This window comes from Squalius cephalus (assembly GCF_949319135.1).
Source record: "Squalius cephalus genome assembly, chromosome: 1".
Lineage (NCBI taxonomy): Eukaryota > Metazoa > Chordata > Actinopteri > Cypriniformes > Leuciscidae > Squalius > Squalius cephalus.
In genome coordinates, this window is record NC_137122.1 from 60,968,806 (window position 1) to 60,993,751 (window position 24,946).

The window sequence follows — 24,946 nt, forward strand, 5'->3', positions numbered from 1 at the left end:
ACCGAGATTCCTGACTTGATTTTTAGTTGTTTGACCCCTAGAGTGAAGGTATGCGTTCACCTTGAGAACTTCATCTTTGTTTCCGAACGCAATGACTTCAGTTTTGTCTTTGTTTAACTGAAGAAAGTTTTGACACATCCAACTGTTGACTTCGTCAATGCATTGGCACAGGGAGTCAATGGGGCTGTAATCATTAGGCGATAGGGCTAAGTAGAGCTGTGTGTCGTCTGCATAGCTGTGGTAAGCAATTTGGTTCTTTCTCATTATTTGGCTCAGTGGGAGCATATACAGGTTGAACAGGAGTGGCGCAAGAATTGAGCCTTGAGGGACTCCGCATGTCATGGATGTCCACTCAGACTTATGATCTCCTATACTCACATAATAACCTCTCCCATCTAAGTATGACCTGAACCATTTTAGGACTATCCCAGAAAGCCCCACCCAGTTTTCCAGCCTGTCAAGAAGTATGTTATGATCGACAGTGTCAAATGCAGCACTAAGGTCAAGTAGTACCAGCACTGATAATTTGCCTGAATCAGTATTTAAGCGAATATCGTTTATTATCTTTATGAGCGCTGTCTCTGTGCTGTGGTGCGGTCGGAAACCAGACTGAAAATTGTCAAAGGATCCATTCAAGCTCAAGAATTTGTTCAGCTGATTGAAGACAACTTTTTCAATGATCTTGCCTATGAAAGGAAGATTTGAGATCGGTCTATAGTTGCTTAATATGGTCTTATCCAGATTGCTCTTTTTCAGGAGGGGCTTGACAACTGCAGTTTTCAGGGAGTTTGGAAAACTCCCAGAGCGAAGTGAGACATTTACCACTTCTAGAAGATCTGCTTCTAAACTGTTTAACACACTTTTGAAAAATTATGTGGGAAGTGTGTCAAGAGCGCATGTTGATGTTTTAAGGTGCTGTACAGTTTCTTCCAAAATTTTGCCATCAATTTCTTTGAAATCAGACATAGTAACTAATTTCTCAGGTGGTTTGATCTGTCTGACCTCAGTGCAACTCAAGGATGTGCTGATCACCTTTCTGATATTACTGATTTTCTCATAGAAGAAAGAAGCAAACTCACTGCACTTGTTCTCTGAGAGCATTTCACTGGGGATCTGGCTTGGAGGGTTTGTCAGTCTCTCTACAGTAGCAAAAAGAGTGCGTGTGTTGTTTAAATTGCTGTTTATAATATTTGAGAAGAAAGTCTGTCTAGCTTTGCCTAGTTCCATATTGAAAGCATGAAGGCTGTCTTTGTAGATGTTATAATGGACTACAAGTTTAGTCTTCCGCCACATGCGCTCTGCTTTTCTGCATTGTCTTTTCATATTTTGCACTGCTGTTGAGTTTCTCCAAGGTGCTTTTTGTCTGCCACTCTTCTTCCTGACTTTCACAGGAGCAATATCATCAATTATACCTTTAACTTTTGAGTTAAAAGAATCAAGGAGAAAATCAACAGAGTCTGCAGATATGCTTGGTGTTAAGGATATAGCCTTCATAAATAGTACACTAGTGTTCTCATTTAAGCATCTCTTCTTGACAGACACAGATCTAGCTTCAGTGGCAGGAGAGATCAATATATTAAAGAAAATACAGAAATGATCAGACAGTGCTACATCCTTAATAACAATTAATGAGATGTTTAGACCCTTACTGATAAGTAAATCTAGAGTGTGTCCACGATTGTGTGTGGGTCCATGTACATGCTGAGTCAGATCAAAAGTTTTTAAAACAGTTTTGATTTCTTTTGCCATATTGTTCTCTGCACTATCTATGTGAATGTTAAAATCTCCTGCAATGGCAAAACAGTCAAACTCTGAGGTAATTGTTGATAACAGTTCTGTAAAGTCCTCAGCGAAGGCTGGAGAGTATTTTGGAGGCCTGTAAATAATAAGTAAAATGCGTGGAGCACCTTTCAACACAATACCCAGATAATCGAAAGAAGGGTAATTCCCAAATGATATTTGCTTACATTGATAGATATCTTTAAAAAGAGCAGCTAGACCCCCACCTCTCTTAACAGCTCTGCAGACACTCATAAAAGTAAAGTTAGGAGGGGCTGCTTCATTGAGGATTGTTGCACTGCAGCTGGCTTCTAGCCAGGTTTCATTTAGAAGCATAAAATCCAGGTTGTTTGTGGTTATTAAATCGTTGACTAGAAGTGATTTATTTTTAAAGGAACACTCCACCGTTTTTTTAAATAGGGCTTATTCACCTTCTTTCCTACATTTAGATAGGTGGGCAAATGCATTTTTGTCTCAGTGCATGCATTGTTTTAGTTTGACAGGGTCGGCGCTAGCTTAGCTTAGCATAATGAATGGAATCCTTTGTTGCCAGCTAGCATGTCCTGAGTAAAAGTGATATAAAAAATAGAAAAAACCCACCTAATTACTTCTTGTGGCCTGCGTATTCACAACGAGTACAAATAGCGATGCAGATTAACACTAGGCGATTTCCTAGGCAGATATTGACTTATATATTAAGGACTATATTAGGGGGAAACACAGGCGAAGCACTGCTACTTGGACATGATATCTCTGCGCCCAAGTAGCAGTGCTTCGCCTGTGCTTCCCCCTAATATAGTCCCAAGTCAATATCTGCATAGGAAATTGCCTAGTGTTAATCTGCATCGCTATTTGTACCTGTTGTGAATACGCAGGCCACAAGAAGTAATTAGGTGTTTTTATTTTATTTTTTATATTACTTTTACTCAGGCCATGCTAGCTGGCAACAAAGGATTCCATTCATTATGCTAAGCTAAGCTAGCGCCGACCCTGTCAAACTAAAACAATGCATGCACTGAGACAAAAATGCATTTGCCCACCTATCTAAATGTAGGAAAGAATGTGAATAAGCCCTATTTCAAAAAACGGTGGAGTGTTCCTTTAAGTGAACGAATGTTTAAAAGTGCTAACTTAACAGTCTTACTTTTTGTCCCCACATCAATCTTACTTTGACGTGTAATAGGCACCAGATTAGTTAGGTTTGCTGCATGGCTATTGAAGGCCTTAGATTTTCTATCTTGTAATAGAACAGCAATAGAGAAAGATACAGGCACACTGGGTTCCCGCTTGTTCTGTAAACATTTGAGAAAGTTACTGTTATCAGAGCGGGGACCCAAAACACATCACTGAGAGCTGGTATCAGTTGTTTTTAGTTCACCTCGAGCAGATGGAGGAGGGTGTGGGCCCTGGCGTTGTGGGAGAGGCCGAAGAGCTCTCACAGGAGGAGGGGGAGGGCGAGCTGGGCCCGCAGGCTTTGGTGGTAATGGTGCCTGTCTTTTTTTGGTTGGTATCTGGGGGCTTGCAGCAAAAGAGTGGGATAGTCTGGTTCCAGCATGCACCAGTTCTTCCATTTTCTGTGAGAAGCACAGTAGTGGCGATGCTGGAGAGAGGGATAGCGTGTCTGGTGAAAGGGGCTGTTGCTCTGGTGTTATAGGAGGTTGTGATATGCTGTCCTGGCTTCCCTGGCTGTTTTCCAGGAAGTCGTCCTTGGGTGCTGAATCTTCAAGCAGTTCTGATAAGTCTCTCTGTGGGCAGGGCTCAGCTGAGATTGTGTCCGTGAGCAGAGGTTGTTGTGGCGGAGTGGTGTTATCATTGTCCTTGTGTGATATGTCAACCGCATGTCCATTTTGCTGCTGAAGTGAAGTCCCGTGGTCATTCATACTGTGTCCAGGTGTGTGTGTGCCGTTCAGATTGAGTGGATTGGCACAAACTGCAGAAGGATGATTGAGGGAGAAGTAGAAATTGTCCTTTAACACTCTTGAACCAAGTTTGTTTGGGTGATGGCCATCCCGATGAAAAAGTTGTCTCTGACTCCAGAAAAGATTGAAATTGTCAATGAAGTTTACTCCGTTTATATTGCAGGTTTTTTGCAGCCATGTATTAAGCCCAAGCAACCGTGAAAGCCTGTTTGTTCCTCTTGCTGGGAGAGGTCCACTGATGAATGTTTGAACTTTCAGTCTTTTAAGTGTTTCAAAAAGTTCATGGAAATCCTTCTTAAGGAGTTCTGACTGCTCTTTATGAATATCATTCTTCCCCACATGTATGATGAGTTGATTTGCAGTCTTATGTTTCATCAGAATGTTCTGAAGTTCCCTGTTTACATCAGAAGTTGTTGCTTGTGGTTGCACTTGGATGCGCTCTCGACATTTGTCATTAAAATAACGCCATAGACACAGCCTCAAATAAACTATAAAATGGTGGAGATAATCGTATCTGAAAACTGCAATAGATTTTTTTATTGGTTAAAATCAATACAATATATCTCGTATTTTTCAGTGGCTGCTTCACAGGATTGGCTCCTATGATCATTTAGAAGCGGTGCTAAACTGCAGTGGAAAAGCAAACAGAACCAAAAAATAAAGAGAGCTGAGTTGTGCCGAGCCGAGTCATACCACACAGTGAAAAAGTGCCTTTAGACGTTCTACTAACTATAAGTAAACCGCAACAACATGTCAACTAACTCTCAGTAGAGTATTAGTAGACTGTAAGTAGACTGTTAGGTTAGGGTAAGGTGTTAAGAGTTCGGGCTAGTAGAATAAGTTGACATGTAATTGTAAAGTCGCAGATATTTATTATTTATTTATTTTGATCATCAAAATAAAGTGTTAGCGGATATTAAACTGACAGTCTACTTGTAGTTCACATGTAGTTGCAAAGTAACTTCTGGTTAGAAGAATGTCTAAAGTGAACCATTGAAATAGTTACCACAGTTTATTTGTTTAGCACTTTTTAGAATATAAACTGTTTAAAAGCAGCTTAACAGAAGATGTATGTATCATATATGCACAAAACAGCGTAATTAGTTTGATTAATGCCAATATTATTTGAGGTTCAGATGAATGATGTTGCTATCAGTGAAGAGTCTGATCAGAGCAGCATCTAAAACTTCTCTAGGCTGACAGAGCTGATGATATTGATCAAACGCTGCTGTCTGAGATTATTGTTATGTTGAGGGTCTAAACACTGTCAAACTGTGGTGCAGTGAAGGTGAACTCAGGTCTGCAGGTGTAGTTTTAATAATGTATTGATCTAATATTAACTGGAGTATGTTTTTCTGGCTGCCTCTGGAATCTCGCTCTCTATTCAGAGCCATTTGCTCTTTATGCATAGTATATGATTGCAGAATAAATACATGTTTTTTATTGAATATTGATGGATCAATACATTTTATGGGAAAATAAATCATTAACGTGGTTTGTTTTGGTAAAAAAATCTTATACATGTATGAGGCAGCAATAACCTTTAAGCCTTTTACCCCTGACTATCCAGAGTCTGGGTAAAAAAAAAAAAAAAAAAAAACTCACCAGGATGAGGCAAAAGGCCCCCAGTATTGATACAACTTTAGCAATAAAGTAATGTGTTTTGCATAATATCGAAGTTAGTACTTGTTCAAAACAATCACTTTCGTTCTGTTTATTTTAATAAATAAAGTAAATGCATTTTTGTTTAATAATATACTGTCATTAAAATGAAACTGTTCATTATAAAAACCATAGACTGTAAAAAAAGATGGACGACGCCCCTTCGCTCTCTTCCATTGATGAGAACTGAAGCCGCCAGTGTCCCGATATGGCGCTGACATATTGGATCTTGAGTCTGCGCAGTAGTGATTTCGGGACCAGACCTGCGCAGTAGTGAGCAGGAAGTAAAGCCGCGAAATCAACGCTCCGCCCTCACTCTCGCAGAATGCACTCAGGGAGAGTGGATTCTGCATTCTTTTTTAAAAATTGATTGCAGTACGACAAGAGGCTTGTTAAAATAAAGTAAATACAATCTCCTCAGTCCTCCGAAGATCCCGAAAAAGATGTCCGTTGGTGCTTCTGTGACTACTTCGCTCAGAGAACCTGTCAATCACAGCTGTCAATCATGACGTTATACCACCGGATCACGTAATTAACTAAAAACCAACTTATTTTTGAAACGGACACTTGAAGTTACATCAGCGTGATAAAAACGACAGCAAATGAAAGAAACCACTTTTGGAATAAAGATATTTGAAGTGTAATTTAATTGTTTAGTTGGTCTCACGTCCCGTTGAATAACACGGGGAGGCGGGGCTTATGACCTATACTAGGACCAGTCACTGGGGGGCGATCGAGACGTTTTGGCTTCATTTTAAGGGCTTGTGCGGCACGCTTGATAAAAACACAGAAAAATATTTAAAAACTAAAGATTCTGAAAGTTTTGAAGGAGATCCCATAAAAAATTATATTGGCTTTACAGTAGTAACAATAATAGTGATATTTTATTATACGATTAATATATATACTTTTTAAATATAATGGTTTCATTATAAATATGATGATTATCTCTAAGTTGGACACCCAACTTAATATGATATTTACCATCTGAATCAAATCATGTCATGTCAATAAATGGAAAAGTAAGCCAGCTGTTTATTATCATGTTAATTATTTTTGCCTTGAGCTTCAACAGCAAACTTTATATATTCTTCAGAATAACTGTTGATTTAAGTATCATCCGTCGCCATTTACAAGTAAATCAATTACATGTAATTATTTCACATGAACACTGCTTTTTCTTTATGTCAGTGTTTCTGTGATATTTTAAAATAATGGTTAAATCTGGTCAAGAATTTTAACCACTTTTCTCTTTTATTCAAACATTTTGACTACTGAAATATTGATGTCTCATTACTTTTAGAACTATAAAGGATCTCCATGTGTGATATTAGGAAGTCAGTTTCTACATGTGGTATAGTATATTTTTTATATTTATTTTTGTGTCTCTGTTCATCTTAATGTGTTTTCAGTGGTGTGAGAGCTGACCAGATCAGAGACGTGTCCTGTCAGACCAGCACATCCTCCTGTCAGAAACACATTAGTCATCATGACACAGAAGCAGCCCTGCAGCTCGACTCTCACCAGCCAGTGCATGATGATCTGCAGAGAGTCAAAGACCAGCACAAAACCAGCATGAAGAACAAGTATGAGAGCGTATTTGAGGGAATCAAACTACAAGAGAATCAGACCCTCCTGAACAGGATTTACACACAGCTGTACATCATAGAGGGAGAGAGTGAAGGAGTGAATGAAGAACATGAGGTGCTACAGATGGAGAAAAGTTACAAGACACTCCAAGACACTCCAATCAACTGCAATGACATCTTTGATCCTTCACCTGAACTAGGATATGAGGAGAAGAGAAGAGAGAAAAAGGACAAAATCAAGACTGTTCTTACTAAAGGCATCGCTGGAATTGGAAAAACCGTCTCTGTGCAGAAGTTCATTCTGGACTGGGCCGAGGGAAAAGCCAATCAGGATGTAGATTTCATGTTTGTTCTTCCATTTAGAGAGCTGAACTTGATTAAAGATCACCAGTACAGTCTTCACAGACTTCTGCTGGACTTTCATCCTGAATTTCAAGATTTGGACTCAAAGATTTATGATAAATGTACAGTTGTGTTGATCTTTGATGGTCTGGATGAAAGCAGAATTACACTGATGTTTTCAGACAGTGAGAAAGTTTCTGATGTGACTGAGTCTTCATCAGTGGGTGTGTTGATGTCAAACCTCATGAAAGGAGATCTGCTTCCCTCTGCTCTCATCTGGATCACCACCAGACCAGCAGCAGCCAATCAGATCCCCTCCAAATACATCAACCGTGTGACAGAAATTCAGGGATTCAATGAGCCTCAGAAGGAGGAATATTTCAGGAAGAGAATCAGTGATGAGCATCAAGCCAGCAGAATCATCTCACACATCAGAAGAGCAAGAAGCCTCCACATCATGTGCCACATACCCGTCTTCTGCTGGATCTCAGCCACTGTGCTTCAAAACATCCTGAAACAAGATCTCAGTGCAGAAATCCCTCAAACTCTGACTGAAATGTACATACACTTCCTCCTCATTCAGACTACCATGAGGAACCAGAAGTATGAAGAGAGAGATCCAGAGAAGCTCCTGCAGTCCAACAGAGAAGTGATTGAGAAACTTGCTGAACTGGCTTTCAATCAGCTGATGAAGGGCAATGTGATGTTCTATGAGGAGGACCTGATTGAGAGCGGCATAGACGTCACTGACGCCTCAGTGTATTCTGGGATTTTCACTGAGATCTTTAGGGAGGAATCTGTGATTTATCACAGGAAGGTTTACAGCTTTGTACATCTGAGCTTTCAGGAGTTTTTTGCAGCACTGTATGTGTTTTTCTGCTATTTAAACCAGAACAGTGAAGTTCTGAAAATGTTCCTGACAGAAATTTTCCTGACAGGAAAGTCCATAACTCGATCTGGAAAGGTCATACGTTGGTGTGAGTATGTTTCTCTGGATGTGTTTCTGAAGGGAGCAATGAATAAAGCCTTGAAGAGTAAAAATGGACACCTGGATCTTTTCCTTCGATTCCTTCATGGCATCTCGCTGGAGTCCAATCAGTTGCTTGTAAAGGATCTGCTGATTCGCACAGAGAAGAACCCAGAGAGCAGAGAGAAAATAATCCAAAACCTTAAAAAACACGAAAACGCAGAAAGTCCAGAAGACAATGTCAGTCCTGAAAGATGGATGAATCTGTGTCACTGCTTGATTGAGATGAAGGATAGTTCTCTTGTTGACGAAATGCAGGCATTCTTACAATCTGGAACAAATAACAAAAACCTTTCTCTTGCGCAATGTTCAACTTTGGCAAACATGATCCTGATGTCAGAAAAGGTAATGGATGAGTTTGACCTTAAAAACATCAGATCATCACAAGAGGGTCGAAGGAGACTGTTACCTGCTCTGAGGAACTGCAGAAAAGCTCTGTGAGTGTGAAAATATGAACATAATATAAACTGAATTGAAATATGAACATAATACATCTCATGTAGGCTAATAGTTTAGCTAAATGCGCTTTAATTACTTTTTTATGTACATAAATTTGAAGTGTCTACAGATTAAAATATTTAAAATAATTATTTTAATTTGTAATTATAATCGAAATCCAAGTAATTACATTTCTGAAGTTTTAAAAGCTGAATATCTTTTCAACCAATGAATTTACATGACTTTTCCATTGTTCATAATTTGCTGGATATGGATTAAGCATTTTTAGAAAAATATATTCATTTTCCTGGTCTAGAAATCAAACTTTTAAAATTAGGCTACCTCTTATATCTAGTTGCGTATGGAAGGCATTTTCTGCCAAATTTAAATAAATAAATTAAATGATTAAAATTAAAATTAAAACCAACGATTGAATTAACGAATGAATTAACGATTTCATTACAGAAAACTGTATGCAAAATATGTGACAAAATTGAGAATTAAAATGAAATGATTTCATTTTCACGGTGACAGTGCATCATCCCTGTCAAATTGAAAAATAAAATGCAATTGGTGATTTCACATTTCATTTTCACTACAGTCTCGAGGCAAGACTGCCAATATTAAAATGAAAAGCCAAACGTGAAAAAGAAACTACAAATCCAGTTTTTACAAAGCTCTAATAGTGACACAATTCAAATTCAAATGTAAATTTTAGTTGTCATTTTAATTCCTCTTTTATTTCACAGCTTTCATTTTCATTTTCAATGACAACCTGCATGCAAATTCTATGTTAATGAGTGGCTGTGGCTTATTCAAGTAACAGCGCTAGAGACACGCCTTTTGTAAAGCGAAATCGTCGACGTTCCATGTGCATGAGTGAATGTGTGAAACGAAATTATTTAAATGTGATTATATTGTAATCGAGACGACGAGATATGGCGAAATCTGTTAGTGAGCTTTTGCGGGAAGCTGCCGCAGCATTAGTGGAAACAACCAGCCTGACCAGCCTGCGTCAAACCCTCGGCGCACTGCAGTTCCTCGGCCTGAGTCACGGGCATCTTCAGTTGCGATGAAGTTCATTCATGTCTTAGGCTGTTTTGGAAATTCAACTATTTGGGTGTACAAAAGTCTTAGTAACACGATTTCTACAACAATTATAGCTTAGATATAGACATTAATACCCGCTAGCTTTAACCGAGGACTTCAGCCAATGTTTCATATTTGCATCGTGCCTAACAACGCCCTTCAGCCGTGACTTTTTCAGATACAGCACTAGCCTAGAGTACCTTATTGCTTTTATAAAACGGTTACCACGCAATACAAATTAAACCTGAAAGATATGGATCTATGTATGCAACTTTCATGAAGTAAAATCACTAAAAGCCAAAAGAAAAAGAAAAAGAAAAAGAGAGAAAGTGAGTGTACCTGCATTTACCGTAGGCTAGATATAGCATTTTCCTTCAGGTCAGTCCTATATTCATAATAAAAAATCAGTTTGAATGCCGGGTGTGAAAATGAAATCATTTAATTTTAATTCTCAATTTTGTCACATATTTTGCTTACAGTTTTCTGTAAAGAAATCGTTAATCTGGTTTTCATTTTCATTTTAATCATTTAATTTATTTATTTAAATTTGGCAGAAAATGCCTTCCATAGTTGCGATGATGTTGTATTAAAATAAGAAATATCTTGATTTAGGTCACTGATTTTCAATACCAGCACTGTACATTTTTAATGTCTCTCTTATCTAACACACATTTTTGAGGTCTTGGAGTCGTTACTAACTAGCTGATGAGTTGAATTTGAAAATGTGCAGTGCTGTGTGTACTCCAGGAACAGGATTGACCAGAAACTGTCTGAGCCCACTAGTCCGGACCTTAATGCTATGGTTCCGTAACCGTGATAAGAGCATAAAACAATGTTATGTGGCTTGGATGGCTTGAGTCCTTGTAGAGTAATTTACTACGGCTTAGAACACGGCTCAACCATTCAGAATCAAGTTCCAGAACTATCTGTTTTATAACTAATTATTGACATACAAGAGGGCTTTTCACACTTGAAATATACCCGAGGTCATTGTAAACCTTTACACTGATCATAATTTACCCGGGGTTAACAATTAATCCTTGGTATTTATAAACTGATGTTTCATGCTGTACACTCCTAAACCCTCGGTTAACATTCTTATTTGCATATTTGTGGTGTTAGATTCATTGATTGGACGAATGCTGCATGCAACCTGTTTACATGAAGGCTCTTGCATTGCACATCCTCATATTATATTGCTAAGTACTATCAAGTTTTTTTTCTCTATATGGACTTTTTGGACAGTAAAGTTAATAACGAAAAGGTCTCTTCTTCACTCCAATTGACGAGTTTTCTGTTGCCATTTAAAATGTTTCCCGTTAAACGCTGAAATAACTGTTTACAACGCTCAGGGTGCATCCGCAATTGCGTACTGTCGAGTAGGCACTACATTTGAATTAGAACACCATTCATGACCGTTAAAAATGTTATATATGGTATGAATTAGGGCTGCACGATATTGGAAAAAACTTACGTTGCGATATTTAGTTTTTCTCCGATATTGCAATGTATAAATAAACAATTTCACCAGTTGATTTGAATAGCTCTATTTGAATAGAATTAATCAGTCTAGAATAATACGGGTGATTTTGTAGGGAAGTGAATCTGCATAGAAAATAATCATTTATGAGCATAGATAAATACAATAGAAGAAAGATACAATTGAAATGAGCTTTGTTTTTCAGGTAAATCTAACAGTATTCAGGTACAGAAATTGAATAACAGTCTTCAATGTATAAATAAAATATAACTAATATAATTGATTACCGTAATTAATACAATTTATTTTTGTTAAAGCTACAAAAGTCATTTTCTCTTTCTTTTTTGTTGTTTGATCACCATTGGTATCACAAACAGCTGACATCTAACAGCTTACATTAAGCTGCTGTCCCTTTAAGGCGAATGCCCAGACCTAATATAAATGACACGCATCTGTTTTCTTTCTCAATTGTTTACAGCACACAACCGACTGTGTTTATGAGGATACTCGCAGAGACAGACATTTTAACCTAATTTTACGTGCACTTGTCCGTTTAAGCTTGGAAAAAAGAGAAAGGGAACTGAATTCGGTGTTCACATGCTGTCTCCGTGGCTTTGTGTGTGCGCAAAGAAAATGGCACGCAAGTCCTCTTGCGCTTGATGCCTGACTCGACTTAAAAAAACTTGTACATTATAAACTTTTACTCTATGATGGTTAAATTTAGCAAATAATCCAAGGCTATCCATCAATCCATGACTATCGCGGATGCGCACATCGCAATATCGATGCTGAATCGATACATTGTGTAGCCCTAGTATGAATGTGTTTAGTATGAATGGAAACTGGACGTATTACATGTTGTCATTATTATATGACCTACAAGCGTCAGTTATGTCGCTTCACTGCTATTCATAAAACCTCTTCCTTGGCCTCATGGGATAGTAAAGTGTCCAGCGTATGCGCACTTCAGTATCTTGCCAGAAGTTTTAGGTTATCCGGCAACTTTTTCGCAGACTGTTTTTCAAATACTATGTATTTAGACATACTGCTCTGAACGTACAGTTTTTCACATTCTATATATTAAATTATATTGTAGTTAATTTATTGGGTCCGATTCCACCTTTGTCGAGTCCGAGTCAAATCCAAGTCCTTAACAATCGAGTCCAAGTCCGAGTCTAAAGAGGACCAAGTCGGACTTGAGTCTGAGTCCTTAACGTCCAAGTCGAGTCCGGCCGAGTCCACAAAGATTTAAATAATTTGAAATTTACCTTTAACAAAGACCCGCCCCTCTTAGTTACTGTTGCTACGTCCGACAAGCCATTCCGCACTCACGCCACACATCATGTTCTCACACAGTGAAAAATATATTGCAGAGAAAAGAGGACACTGACAATGCGCCAACAGACAAGACCAGCATACTTTTGGTGTGAAAAAAAGTCTTTCAAACATGACTGACACTTTAATGTGTAGCGCCTCAGTTCAAGCAGCACGTGAACTGATAATCTCTTCTAGTTATAGCACAAATTAAACATGAATGAACATCAAAACTGCAAAAAGAAATCAATACACCATTTTTCAAGTTCAAGTCCACTAGACTTTAATCTACTAACTGGTTTGGTTTGTTTGTTAGACAAAAATGGCGGATATCTGCATTATGATTGGTCAGGTCGCCTCTCAATCAAATTCCGGTGAAAGGTCTCAACACTGAGCTCTTAAATTAATATTTTAACCCTTACAAAATGATTGCAGTGTATAGCTGCAGTCATACGTTTACCTATTATACATCTTTCAGAATCTGCAAGGTAATGCTGAAGAATGCAACACGATGCATTAAGAGCTAGGGGCAAACTTTTGAGCAAGATGATGGTGATGTTTAAATTTTCTTATTTTTTTTACATGCTAATATCTTATTTAGCCTCTGAAGGGCAGGACTAAATTAATTAATTAACTTTTAAACAAAATAAGAACAATTTACACGAACGATACATTTCAAAAGTTGAATCCCCTGGCTCTTAACGGATGCTTCCTTCTTGAGCATCACTAAATGTTTGCAGCGTTTGTAATAGTTGTGTACGAGTCCCTCAGTTGTCACCAGTGTGAAAAAATGGATCTCACAATCATAGTCACTGCTAGTAAGGAGTCAAATATGCAGAAGGTTCTGGAAAAGCAAAGAATGTGCAGGAACTGGGGGATTTTTTTCTAAAGACTATTGTGTCACATGTCTGTCATGTCTTGTTCTGCACTTGGGTGTCTGTTATGTTGAGCCATGTGCTTGTGTCATTGTTAGCCCCGCCCTACTTGTTATCTGATTATTGTTTGAGTTCTCCCACCTGTTCCCCCTGATTAGTTTCCCTTTATTAGTTCCCTCTTGTTTGCAGTCTGTGTGGATCGTTGTCTCTGTTTTCCCCTGTGTTATGTTTTGAGTGTTTGCCTGCCTTGTTTTTCCCCCACGAGGGAGTTTTGGTTGTTAGTCTGTTTTGTTTGTTATTCATTAAAAATTCCTTTCCTGCACTTGAATCCTCGCTTCACTTTTTGACCTCCCGTGACAGAACGATCCACCACAAGGATGAGGATTCAGCGGAAGGATTCAATCCAGCCTCCTATTTCCTGCCCGCATTATGAGCGTATTGTACGTTTCAGCACTTTGAGTTCCCTTCGTCAGATGGGGACTAATGTGAGAGAGTTTGCTGTGAAATTCAACACTGCTGCAGAAGGACTGGGGCTTGGTGTTGAGGCTCTTAAGGACTTGTTTAACTACGCCCTTGATGAACCCATCGACTTCCTAATAATGAGAGCTTTGCAACATACGACGTTTGAGGAATTTGTGAATTCCTTGGAGCGTCACGGTAATCCTCCTGCTAAAGAGGTCCCAGTTCCGATGGTCTCAGTTCCGATGGTCCCGGATTCGGTGGTCTCGAGTCCGGTGGTCCGGAGGCGGAGGAGGAAGAGGAAGCACGTCACGTCTGTCCAGCCAGAGACTGTTCACGTCACGTCTGCCCAGCCAGAGACTGTTCACGTCACGTCTGCCCAGCCAGAGACTGTTCACGTCACGTCTGCCCAGCCAGAGACTGTTCATGTCACGTCTGCCCAGCCAGAGACTGTTCACGTCACGTCTGCCCAGCCAGAGACTGTTCACGTCACGTCTGCCCAGCCAGAGACTGTTCCTGAGCCTATGTCTTCAGACAAGATGGTCGTCACTGCCACCGAGCCTGTGTCTTCGGACAAGATGGCCGCCGCCGAGCCTGTTCACGTCACGCCTGCCGAGCCTGTGTCTTCGGACAAGATGGCCGCCGCCGAGCCTGTTCACGTCACGCCTGCCGAGCCTGTGTCTTCGGACAAGATGGCCGCCGCCGAGCCTGTTCACGTCACGCCTGCCGAGCCTGTGTCTTCGGACAAGATGGCCGCCGCCGAGCCTGTTCACGTCACGCCTGCCGAGCCTGTGTCTTCGGACAAGATGGCCGCCGCCGAGCCTGTTCACGTCACGCCTGCTGAGCCTGTGTCCCCTGACAAGATGGCCGCCGTCGAGCCTGTGTCTGAGCCGGTGGTGTCTGTTCCTGAGCCTGAGGCCTCAGTGACCGCGACACTGGCCATTATGGCCACAGCCATGTGGTGTGTGTGGGCTACGTACACACTTGAGCCGGTGGTGTCTGTTCCTGAGCCGGTGGTGTCTGTTCCTGAGCCGGTGGTGTCTGTTCCTGAGCCGGTGGTGTCTGTTCCTGAGCCGGTGGTGTCTGTTCCTGAGCCGGTGGTGTCTGTTCCTGAGCCGGTGGTGTCTGTTCCTGAGCCGGTGGTGTCTGTTCCTGAGCCGGTGGTGTCTGTTCCTGAGCCGGTGGTGTCTGTTCCTGAGCCGGTGGTGTCTGTTCCTGAGCCGGAGCCGGAGCCAGTGTCTGTTCCTGAGCCGGAGCCAGTGTCTGTTCCTGAGCCTGTGTCTGTGTCTGTTCCAGTTCCTGAGCCAGAGCCAGTGTCTGTTCCTGAGCCAGAGCCAGTGTCTGTTCCTGAGCCAGAGCCAGTGTCTGTTCCTGAGCCGGAGCCAGTGTCTGTTCCTGAGCCGGAGCCAGTGTCTGTTCCTGAGCCGGAGCCAGTGTCTGTTCCTGAGCCGGAGCCAGTGTCCGTTCCTGAGCCGGAGCCAGTGTCCGTTCCTGAGCCGGAGCCAGTGTCCGTTCCTGAGCCGGAGCCAGTGTCCGTTCCTGAGCCGGAGCCAGTGTCCGTTCCTGAGCCGGAGCCAGTGTCTGTTCCTGAGCCGGAGCCAGTGTCTGTTCCTGAGCCGGAGCCAGTGTCTGTTCCTGAGCCGGAGCCAGTGTCTGTTCCTGAGCCGCAGCCAGTGTCTGTTCTTGAGCCGCAGCCAGTGTCTGTTCCTGAGCCGCAGCCAGTGTCTGTTCCTGAGCCGCAGCCAGTGTCTGTTCCTGAGCCGCAGCCAGTGTCTGTTCCTGAGCCGGAGCCAGTGTCTGTTCCAGTACCTGAGCCGGTGGTGCCTGTTCCTGAGCCGGAGCCGTTGGTGCCAGTTCCAGTGCCTGAGCCGTTGGTGCCAGTTCCAGAGCCGGAGCCGTTGGTGCCAGTTCCAGTGCCTGAACCGTTGGTACCTGTTCCTGAGCCGGAGCCGTTGGTGCCAGTTCCAGTGCCTGAGCCGTTGGTGCCAGTTCCAGTGCCTGAGCCGTTGGTGCCAGTTCCAGTGCCTGAGCCGTTGGTGCCAGTTACACCGCCCGAGGGGTCGTCGCCGCCCTGGCCGCCCGAGGGGTCGTCGCCGCCCAGGCCGCCCGAGGGGTCGTCGCCGCCCAGGCCGCCCGAGGGGTCGTCTCCGCCCAGGCCGCCCGAGGGGTCGTCTCCGCCCAGGCCGCCCGAGGGGTCGTCTCCGCCCAGGCCGCCCGAGGGGTCGTATCCGCCGTGGCCGCCCGAGGGAAAGTCCCCGCCGTGGCCGCCCGAGGGAAAGTCTCCGCCGTGGCCGCCCGAGGGAAAGTCTCCGCCATGGCCGCCCGAGGGAAAGTCTCCGCCGTGGCCGCCCGAGGGAAAGTCTCCGCCCTGGCCGCCCGAGGGAAGGTCTCCGCCCTGGCCGCCCGAGAGAGAGTCTCCGCCCTGGCCGCCCGAGGGAAAGTCTGCTTCGCCCTGGCCACCCGAGGGAAAGTCTGCTCCGCCCTGGCCGCCCGAGGGAAAGTCTGCTCCACCCTGGCCACCCGATGGACTCTCTGCTCCGCCCTGGCCGCCCGATGGACTTTCAGCTCTGCCCTGGCCTCCCGAACTGTCCGTTTTCCCTGCCCCACCCTGGTCTGTCCTTCCTGTTCCCCCTGTTTCACCCTGGTCTGTCCCTCCCGTCCCGCCCTGGTCTGTCCCTCCCGTCCCGCCCTGGTCTGTCCCTCCCGTCCCGCCCTGGTCTGTCACTCCCGTCTCGCCCTGGTCTGTTTCTCCAGTCCCGCCCTGGTCTGTTTCTCCAGTCCCGCCCTGGTCTGTTTCTCCAGTCCCGCCCTGGCCTGTTCCTCCCGTCCCGCCCTGGTCTGTCCCCTCCGTCCCGCCCTGGTCTGTCCCCCCCGTTCTAGTGGAGTGTCTGGAAGCCACTCCTTAAGGAGGGGGTTATGTCACATGTCTGTCATGTCTTGTTCTGCACTTGGGTGTCTGTTATGTTGAGCCATGTGCTTGTGTCATTGTTAGCCCCGCCCTACTTGTTATCTGATTATTGTTTGAGTTCTCCCACCTGTTCCCCCTGATTAGTTTCCCTTTATTAGTTCCCTCTTGTTTGCAGTCTGTGTGGATCGTTGTCTCTGTTTTCCCCTGTGTTATGTTTTGAGTGTTTGCCTGCCTTGTTTTTCCCCCACGAGGGAGTTTTGGTTGTTAGTCTGTTTTGTTTGTTATTCATTAAAAATTCCTTTCCTGCACTTGAATCCTCGCTTCACTTTTTGACCTCCCGTGACATATTGGGCAGTTTTACTGTTCGGGACAAACAAGGGACTCATGAACAACCATTACAAAAAACAAAAAAAAAACAGTTGTGGATCATTCAGGTAATGACACACAATATTAAAAATCAAGTCTATGTAATTTGTCTTGTATTTTGTATTTGTATTTTGTCTTGTGGACTAGGCTATTTAACATCTGTTATGCGAAAAAGCTTTTTCAGGGCAGAACTAAATAGAATCAATGTTTTTATAATCCTTCTTATTAAAAAAATAAATAAAAATAACTATTTCTATAACGTTCTGTTACATTCTGCAAGGTGTTTTGTAAACATGACTAAAGTGTAAATGTAACTAAAATCATAACATTATTAGAAGCCATAATGTTGCTATGGTTACTATGTCAATCATCGCAATTTCATGTCTCACAGGACTCAAATTTAGCGGATTCACTCCCACATTTAAATGCAGTTATCACTTACAGTGTGAACGTAACCACTGGTCCTCTAGAAGCATGAAAAACAAAACTATTATTTAGATCGTCAATAGGGCTCCCCTTTAAGCCATCACTTACTTACTGCGTTCTGCACTTTCACTAAAACTCGTCAGAAACACTGATGTTGTCTGCACAAACCACATTTTTATACATGCTGCTGACATATTATTGTAACAGAGTTTGTGCTGAATACAGTGTAATCAGACTTTAGCCATGAAAATGTCACAAGTAACAGAAATAAGCACAAATGTCAGAGCATGTCAGAACACCTACAGGGCCCAGAAAACATCCCATCTTGTATGCCGCCAAGAGAAATCTGGTTACCGCACAAATGCAACATCTAACAGCTGGTGCATGAGACAGTTTGAGTAAAAATTGATGAAACGGCTGTGCTTCAGCAACAACAACATCATACCTTGTTTCTTTAAAACAGCTAAAAAACAATGTTATTTGCATATCGAGCGGAATCAAAGCAACCTCGGCATCCGTTTTCAGGCCTTGGTAGCACTTTATTTTAGAGTCCTTTTCCTCTTGTACATACTATGTACTTATTACATAAACTAATTAATATGTTATAATAGTAATTACAATAACTGGGTACTAACTAGGTACTAACCATGAACCTACCCCTAAACCTAACCTTAACCCATGCAGTTACCTTATATTACCCAGTACTTTCTAGAGTAAGTACACTGTAAGAACATGTAAGTGCATGTAATCTAAAATAAAAGTGCAAAAAAGTGCAAACCAGGCCTTCCCGCTCTCTAACGTCTCTCCAGTATGCAAAAGCTTCTCCATTATTAACAAGCTCTTGACTGATCATAACCTTTTAACAAGAGTCCTCTCTTTTTTCAGATTAACAGATTTAAACTAGTTAATATATTGATCATAAATGTATGAAAATATATTTTTATTCCATGAGGGTTATAACCAGAGTACTCCTTTTTTTTCAGATTAGCAGCCTGTAATCTAACTGATCAGCACTGTGAAGTTGTGGCTTCAGTTCTACAGTCATCAAACTCCCTGAGAGAGCTGGACCTGAGTAACAATCACCTGCAGGATTCAGGACAGAAGCTACTCTGTGCTGGACTGAAGAGTCCAAACTGTCAACTCAACAAACTGAGGTTTGAGTTTGACTTTCATTCATTAATTAATGTTAATAATAATGTCTGCTTTATATAAATGTACACTACGGGGGGCTGTTGAATGCATGAATCTGATTGGTTGATGAATAGGGGTGGTTGAAAAAAATCAAACCTAGAGTTTTGAACTCAACAATTTGTTTTGACCAATTAGACTTTACATGTTTTCAGCATTTCACCCTTAAGTAATTAACTTTACACACAAACTCAACTCATTACTTTGTGTGGCAGAAACAACTCAACTGAGTGAAAGTAACTCAGGTGAATACACATTAGTGTAACATAGTAAATATAGTTTATATATTGTATACTATATTGTAATTTATTAACGCAATATATTATTTAATATATTTTTCAATATATTTGAAGTAGTTAATATATTGGTCATAAATGTATGAAAATATATTTTTATTCCATGAGGGTTATAACCAGAGTACTCCTTTTTTTTTTCTTCAGATTAGCAGCCTGTAATCTAACTGATCAGCACTGTGAAGTTGTGACTTCAGTTCTACAATCATCAAACTCCTCCCTGAGAGAGCTGGACCTGAGTAACAATGACCTGCAGGATTCAGGAGTGAATCTGCTCTCTGCTGGACTGAAGAATCCAAACTGTCAACTCAACATTTTGAGGTACTTAGAAGTTTTATGTATATAGCGCCTTTCTGTAGCTCAAGGTCGCTGTACATTGTACATTACAATACATTTACACATCCACACTGCAAACCCATTAGGATACATATAGCCACATTATCCAAAGTACGTGTTAGAGTCTTGAAGGTAGCCGTAGATGAGATATAACGAAGTGTAAGGGGTAGTGAATTCCATAATTTAGGAGCATTAACACTAAATGATCTTCCACCTACAGTGGACAAAAAAAAAAAAAGTTCAGCTGATCTAAGTGATCATACTGTAATTCACATTATAAAGATTGAAGAATATATATCATTCATCTTTTTAAAATGCATCAAAACAGTACACTCATCACCATTTAAATAATCACCGGGCAGGGTGGTAGGAGTAAAGTAGATCAGATGGATATGGAGGTGCAAGACCATTTAATGCCTTAAATGTTAGAAGTAATATCTTAAAGTGAATACGTAATGCCACGGGTATCCAGTGTTGAGCAGAGGAGTAACGTGAGCAGAATGCCTGGTCGATGTGAGAACATACTGTAATCGATTGATGCATGAATTAAGGTGTCAGCATCAGATAGAGAAGTTCGAAGATGTGCAATATTACGAAAATGGAAAAAAGAGTTTTTAACAACAGAAGAAATATGAGAGCAAAAAGAGCTGAGTCAAATACAACACCAATGTTACAGATGGATGAAGAAGGCTTAACATGAACCCCATCAATATCAAAGGACTGGTCCATCCTTTTGACTGAGGCAGCAGAACCAATCATCAATATTTAAAGGAGAAGTTCACTTTCAAAAAAACTTTTGCTGATAATTTACTCACCCCCATGTCATCCAAGATGTCCATGTCTTTCTTTCTTCAGTCGCAAAGAAATTAAGGTTTTTGGTGAAAACATTCCAGGATTTCCCCCCATGTAATGGATTCTATTGGGACCCAAACGGTAGAAGGTCCAAATGACAGTTTAAGTGCAGCTTCAAAGGGCTTTAAACGATACCAGACGATGAATAAGGGTCTTATCTAGCGAAATGATCGGTCATTTCCAAAATAAATAAAAAAGTTTAAGTTTTATAAGCACAAATGTTGCGCATCACACCCTTCTGTGATGCGCGTTCGTGACGTCACGTAATACACAATTACGTTGAAAAGGTCACGCTTGAAAAATTTCTGTCCTGAAGAAAATGTTCTTTTTGGCTTTTTAATATTAAAACACCCAGGATACGCACACGAAATGGGCATTTTAAACGATAAACTGACACAAATACATTTGAAAATGTGTATATGGTCCTCCTTCCGCACATTTGTAAACACGTCAAGCGTGACCTTTTCAACGTAATTGCGTATTACGTGACGTCTTCAACGCGCATCACAGAACAGAGCAAGGCGAGCGTTTGTGCTTATAAAACTTAAACTTTTTTATTTATTTTGGAAATGACCGATCGTTTCGCTAGATAAGACCCTTATTCATCGTCTGGTATCGTTTAAAGCCCTTTGAAGCTGCACTTAAACTGTCATTTGGACCTTCTACCGTTTGGGTCCCAATAGAATCCATTAAATGGGGGGGAAATCCTGGAATGTTTTCATCAAAACCTTAATTTCTTTGCAACTGAAGAAAGAAAGACATGGACATCTTGGATGACATGGGGGTGAGTAAATTATCAGCAAAAGTTTTTTTGAAAGTGAACTTCTCCTTTAAGTTGTGTTATTATTTAACTTGAGGAAATTCGGGGACATCCAATGCTTGATATCCCTGATACATGCAGTAAGTGAGTCGGGCAGGGAATGCTCTATTAGAGCTGGTGGTGAGGTAAATTTGAATGTCATCAGCATAGCAATGAAACTGAAGTCCATGCATGTATATGAGGTCACCAAGTAGATATAGATAAATGATGAACAGTAGTGGGCCAAGAACTGAACCTTAAAGAACACCCAGTGTAAGCGGAGCAGTGACCTATAGTGATATAATACTTTCTGTCGCTGATGTAGGAAATGATCCAGGAAAGAGCTGAACCAGTGATGCCGATATCACTAAGGCGAGAGATGAGTATTTAATGGGAGACTGTGTCAAATCCAGCACTTGTTTATTAACCCTGAATCCATGGACAGAAGAATGTCATTAACCACCAGTGGTGGAAAGAGTACTGAAAAAACATACTCAAGTAAAAGTACCATTACATTCCAAAAAATGTAGTGCGAGTAGAGTAAAAAGTACTTGTCCAAAAAACTACCTGAGTAAGAGTAAAAAAAGTAGCTAATTTAAACGTACTCATGAGTAGTGAGTACTGAGCTGCGGATTCTACCCCCTTATAATAAACACTGTGCACTACAATTCATAAAGTAAAAAAGCATTGTACATACTGTAATTCACATTATAAAGATTGAAGAATATATATCATTCATCTTTTTAAAATGCATCAAAACAGTACACTCATCACCATTTAAATCATATTGTTTAAAAAAAAAAAAACATTAAAAATTAGGCGTAAGGCCACTGAGCCTGAGCATGCTTGTTGCACATAAAATATCAATGTTCATAACTGTGCAAAGAATTAAAAAAACCTTTAGAAACTCATACAATAGTTAAGCATCACACACCATGAGATGGGGTAAATAGAGAGATGAAAAAATACCCAATTTCTCTCCAAAACGGTACCAGTTTTTGTGTTTTGATAAAGAAATGAGAATCACTAATATTATCAGTTTACCTCACTCAACTGTAAAAGCTGTGAACTAACACTAATTACACTGTAATTCCATGCCATTAAATACGTTACAATTTAAACGTAAATGCACATTGTTCTAGAAGGGTGGCATCATCCCTTAAATTTTACACAGCTATATTTACTCAAATTGTAATGCTGATAATATAATTTGTAAGAAATTATGCATTAAATAGGGAAGTAGCCTATATCCGGGGAAACTTTTACAAAAGAAACAAAACACACAGACAAATGCATCTCTTTGTAGTCTTGGCAAAGCTGTTTTATCAGCAGCATCCACAACAACAACAAATGTTTTTGCGCAAGTGCACTTGCTAAATGAAGGCGGATTGTATGAAATGGATCAATCAAAAAATGTTGTTTATTACTGAGCTGTAGTCACGCACTGACAGAAACGCAGGTCAAGTTAACGCCATGGTTCATAATGTGCACTGCATACTGAATCTGGTCCTCCAATTTCAGTACAGAAGGTGTTTTTCCACAGTTTTAGAGTGTCCCCAACACACCTTCACAGCGCGCACCACGCGCAACGAGCTGCTGACTTTTCCAAGTGACTCCTGCATGTCGAGCGCGACAGCGCGGGGAAAGACAGCAGTGCACAGATCGCGACGCAGGTCTCTATAATATATTAAGTAAATTGGAGCGGGAATTCACCGAATTATGAACTCAGCACTTGAGTTAGTTTACACTGTACACAATACCCCCAACCTCACATCAAATGTCAGTCCCTGTAGATAGGCCAACCTTATGTATTGTGTATCATGTATTAATGTGTCTGTCTGTATGTATATGTATGTTATTTTGTATGTTTAATGCTTATTGTTTAATGTAATGCTGGAATCTGTACTAAAGAGCTGTACTGAAAACAAATTCCACCAGCCTGGCTGTGTGGTCATTAAAATTAAATCAAATTAAATCAAATCAATAAATATAATAATAAGCAGAAATGTGAAATGTACCTTAGCATATTAGAGGAAGACGCTGATATCTCTATTGAATTGATGCTTGGAGAATGCACTTCCACAGCAGCCACGAGTAACAGCAGATAGGCTAGCTAGCAGTTAAAGTTTTCTATGCAGAATTTGATTTGACAACAGTCACGAGACCGATTACTCGATCCAATCACGTTGATGGATAAAAATAAAATTTTAAAACAAGCATGTAACGAATAACGACCACAAACAGAAGGAAAGTAGTGGAGTAAAAGTACCGATACATAACTTAAAATATACTCAAGTAAAAGTAAAATTACAAAAATTTTAAACTACTCAAAAAAGTACAATTTCTGAAAAAAACTACTTAATTACAGTAATGTGAGTATTTGTAATTCGTTACTTCACACCACTGTTAACCACCCCAAGAAGAGCAGTTTCAGTACTATGCGAAATCCTGACTGAAAAGGTTCAAAAAGACCATTAGGATCTAAGTATGATCTCAGTTGTGAAGCCACAACTTTTTCAAGTATTTTGCTTAAGAATGGTAAATTAGATATTAGATATAAGCTGGCAGGACGTGGAATTAGACTTCATAATTAGATCACTTATGGCAGCAGAGGTAGTCAGAGTAAAAGCAGAGTGAGTTTGTTGAATGAGCTGAATCAGCTTACATCAAATGAACATTTGAGTCACTTTGGTGTCTTTGGTAATGGATTCAATTGACTTTAATGTGTCTGAAAAGAATTGAGAAAAGCTATTCACAAGCACTGCAGAGCCAGAAATAACATGTTGTGGTGGATTAGTGAGATTGTTAACTATAGCAAAGAGTGATTTGGGCCTGCACATGGAATTCTTAAAAGTACAGTTGTTACTCAACCAGAATAATACGCCAATTTTTCATACGGCGGTAAAATTGGGGATGTGTATTTGCTGCCTTTAAACAAATGTAGGCTTCTATTATTGCATCAAATTTAAGCAAAGTAGGCTAAACTTTAACATTGTGTGCCCAATTTTTCTAAAGGCAATGCATGTCAGTAGTAGGGATGCTCCAATCCGATATTTGTTTCGGGTATCGGCTCAGATATGGAATAAAATTTTAGATCGGGTTAGAATAAAATAAGATCGGGTATCGGTAACAATGGGCCCGATCCATAGGGGCATCAAATTACAGCGAGAGCGATTCGAAAGCTTACAAAGCAGTCGGCTCTCTAAACGCTCTCGAGGTAATTCTGTGCTGTGCGCAAGTGTGTGACATCACGCGATAGCAACATGCGCAGAACGCAGGCGGCAGGTAAACAGTTTCCAATTCAAACAAGCTAACGTGCATACCTATCAACACTCCTGTTTTCCCCCAGAGTCTCCTGTATTTCACACCCATCTCCCACCCCCCTCCCGTTTTTTTTTCTCCCGTGAAACTCCCGTAATTTGTATGGCCCAAACCTCGTTAAATGAATAACCACATCAATTTATTATTCCAAGGTTGTCCGATTGCCAGATCTTGTATTAAACGTATCCTACTCACACAATCAACACTTCATACAAATTTCAACCCATTTGTGAACTCAGCCTGGCAACCTACAACCCAGTTGCGCTGTTGACGTCTGCACAGGTAGTAGTTGGGAAGTTGGATAAGCGTCACGGGTAGAAATGGGAGGAGAAGACTCAGTGGTAAATATTTAACGCAATTAATGCAGCATCCGTTTTAAAATAAATCGCTAAAAATAAATAAAAAAGAAACATGAATAAATCTTATGCATGCTTTGTTTTATTTTTATTGAATATCATGTATTTATTTATGTTAATATCTGTGC

The 24,946-nt window shown here is 40.9% G+C and overlaps 1 protein-coding gene across 1 annotated transcript in view; it reads left to right on the forward strand.

Moving 5' to 3' along the window:
• LOC307170642 (uncharacterized protein) overlaps positions 1-24,946 on the forward strand; it is a 67,552-nt gene that overhangs the window by 14,109 nt on the left and 28,497 nt on the right. The window contains exons 3-5 of the mRNA XM_079891835.1: positions 6,773-8,755; positions 18,657-18,827; positions 19,302-19,475. Coding sequence (XP_079747961.1) covers positions 6,773-8,755; positions 18,657-18,827; positions 19,302-19,475 — 2,328 coding nt within the window. The remainder of the gene's footprint in view (positions 1-6,772; positions 8,756-18,656; positions 18,828-19,301; positions 19,476-24,946) is intronic.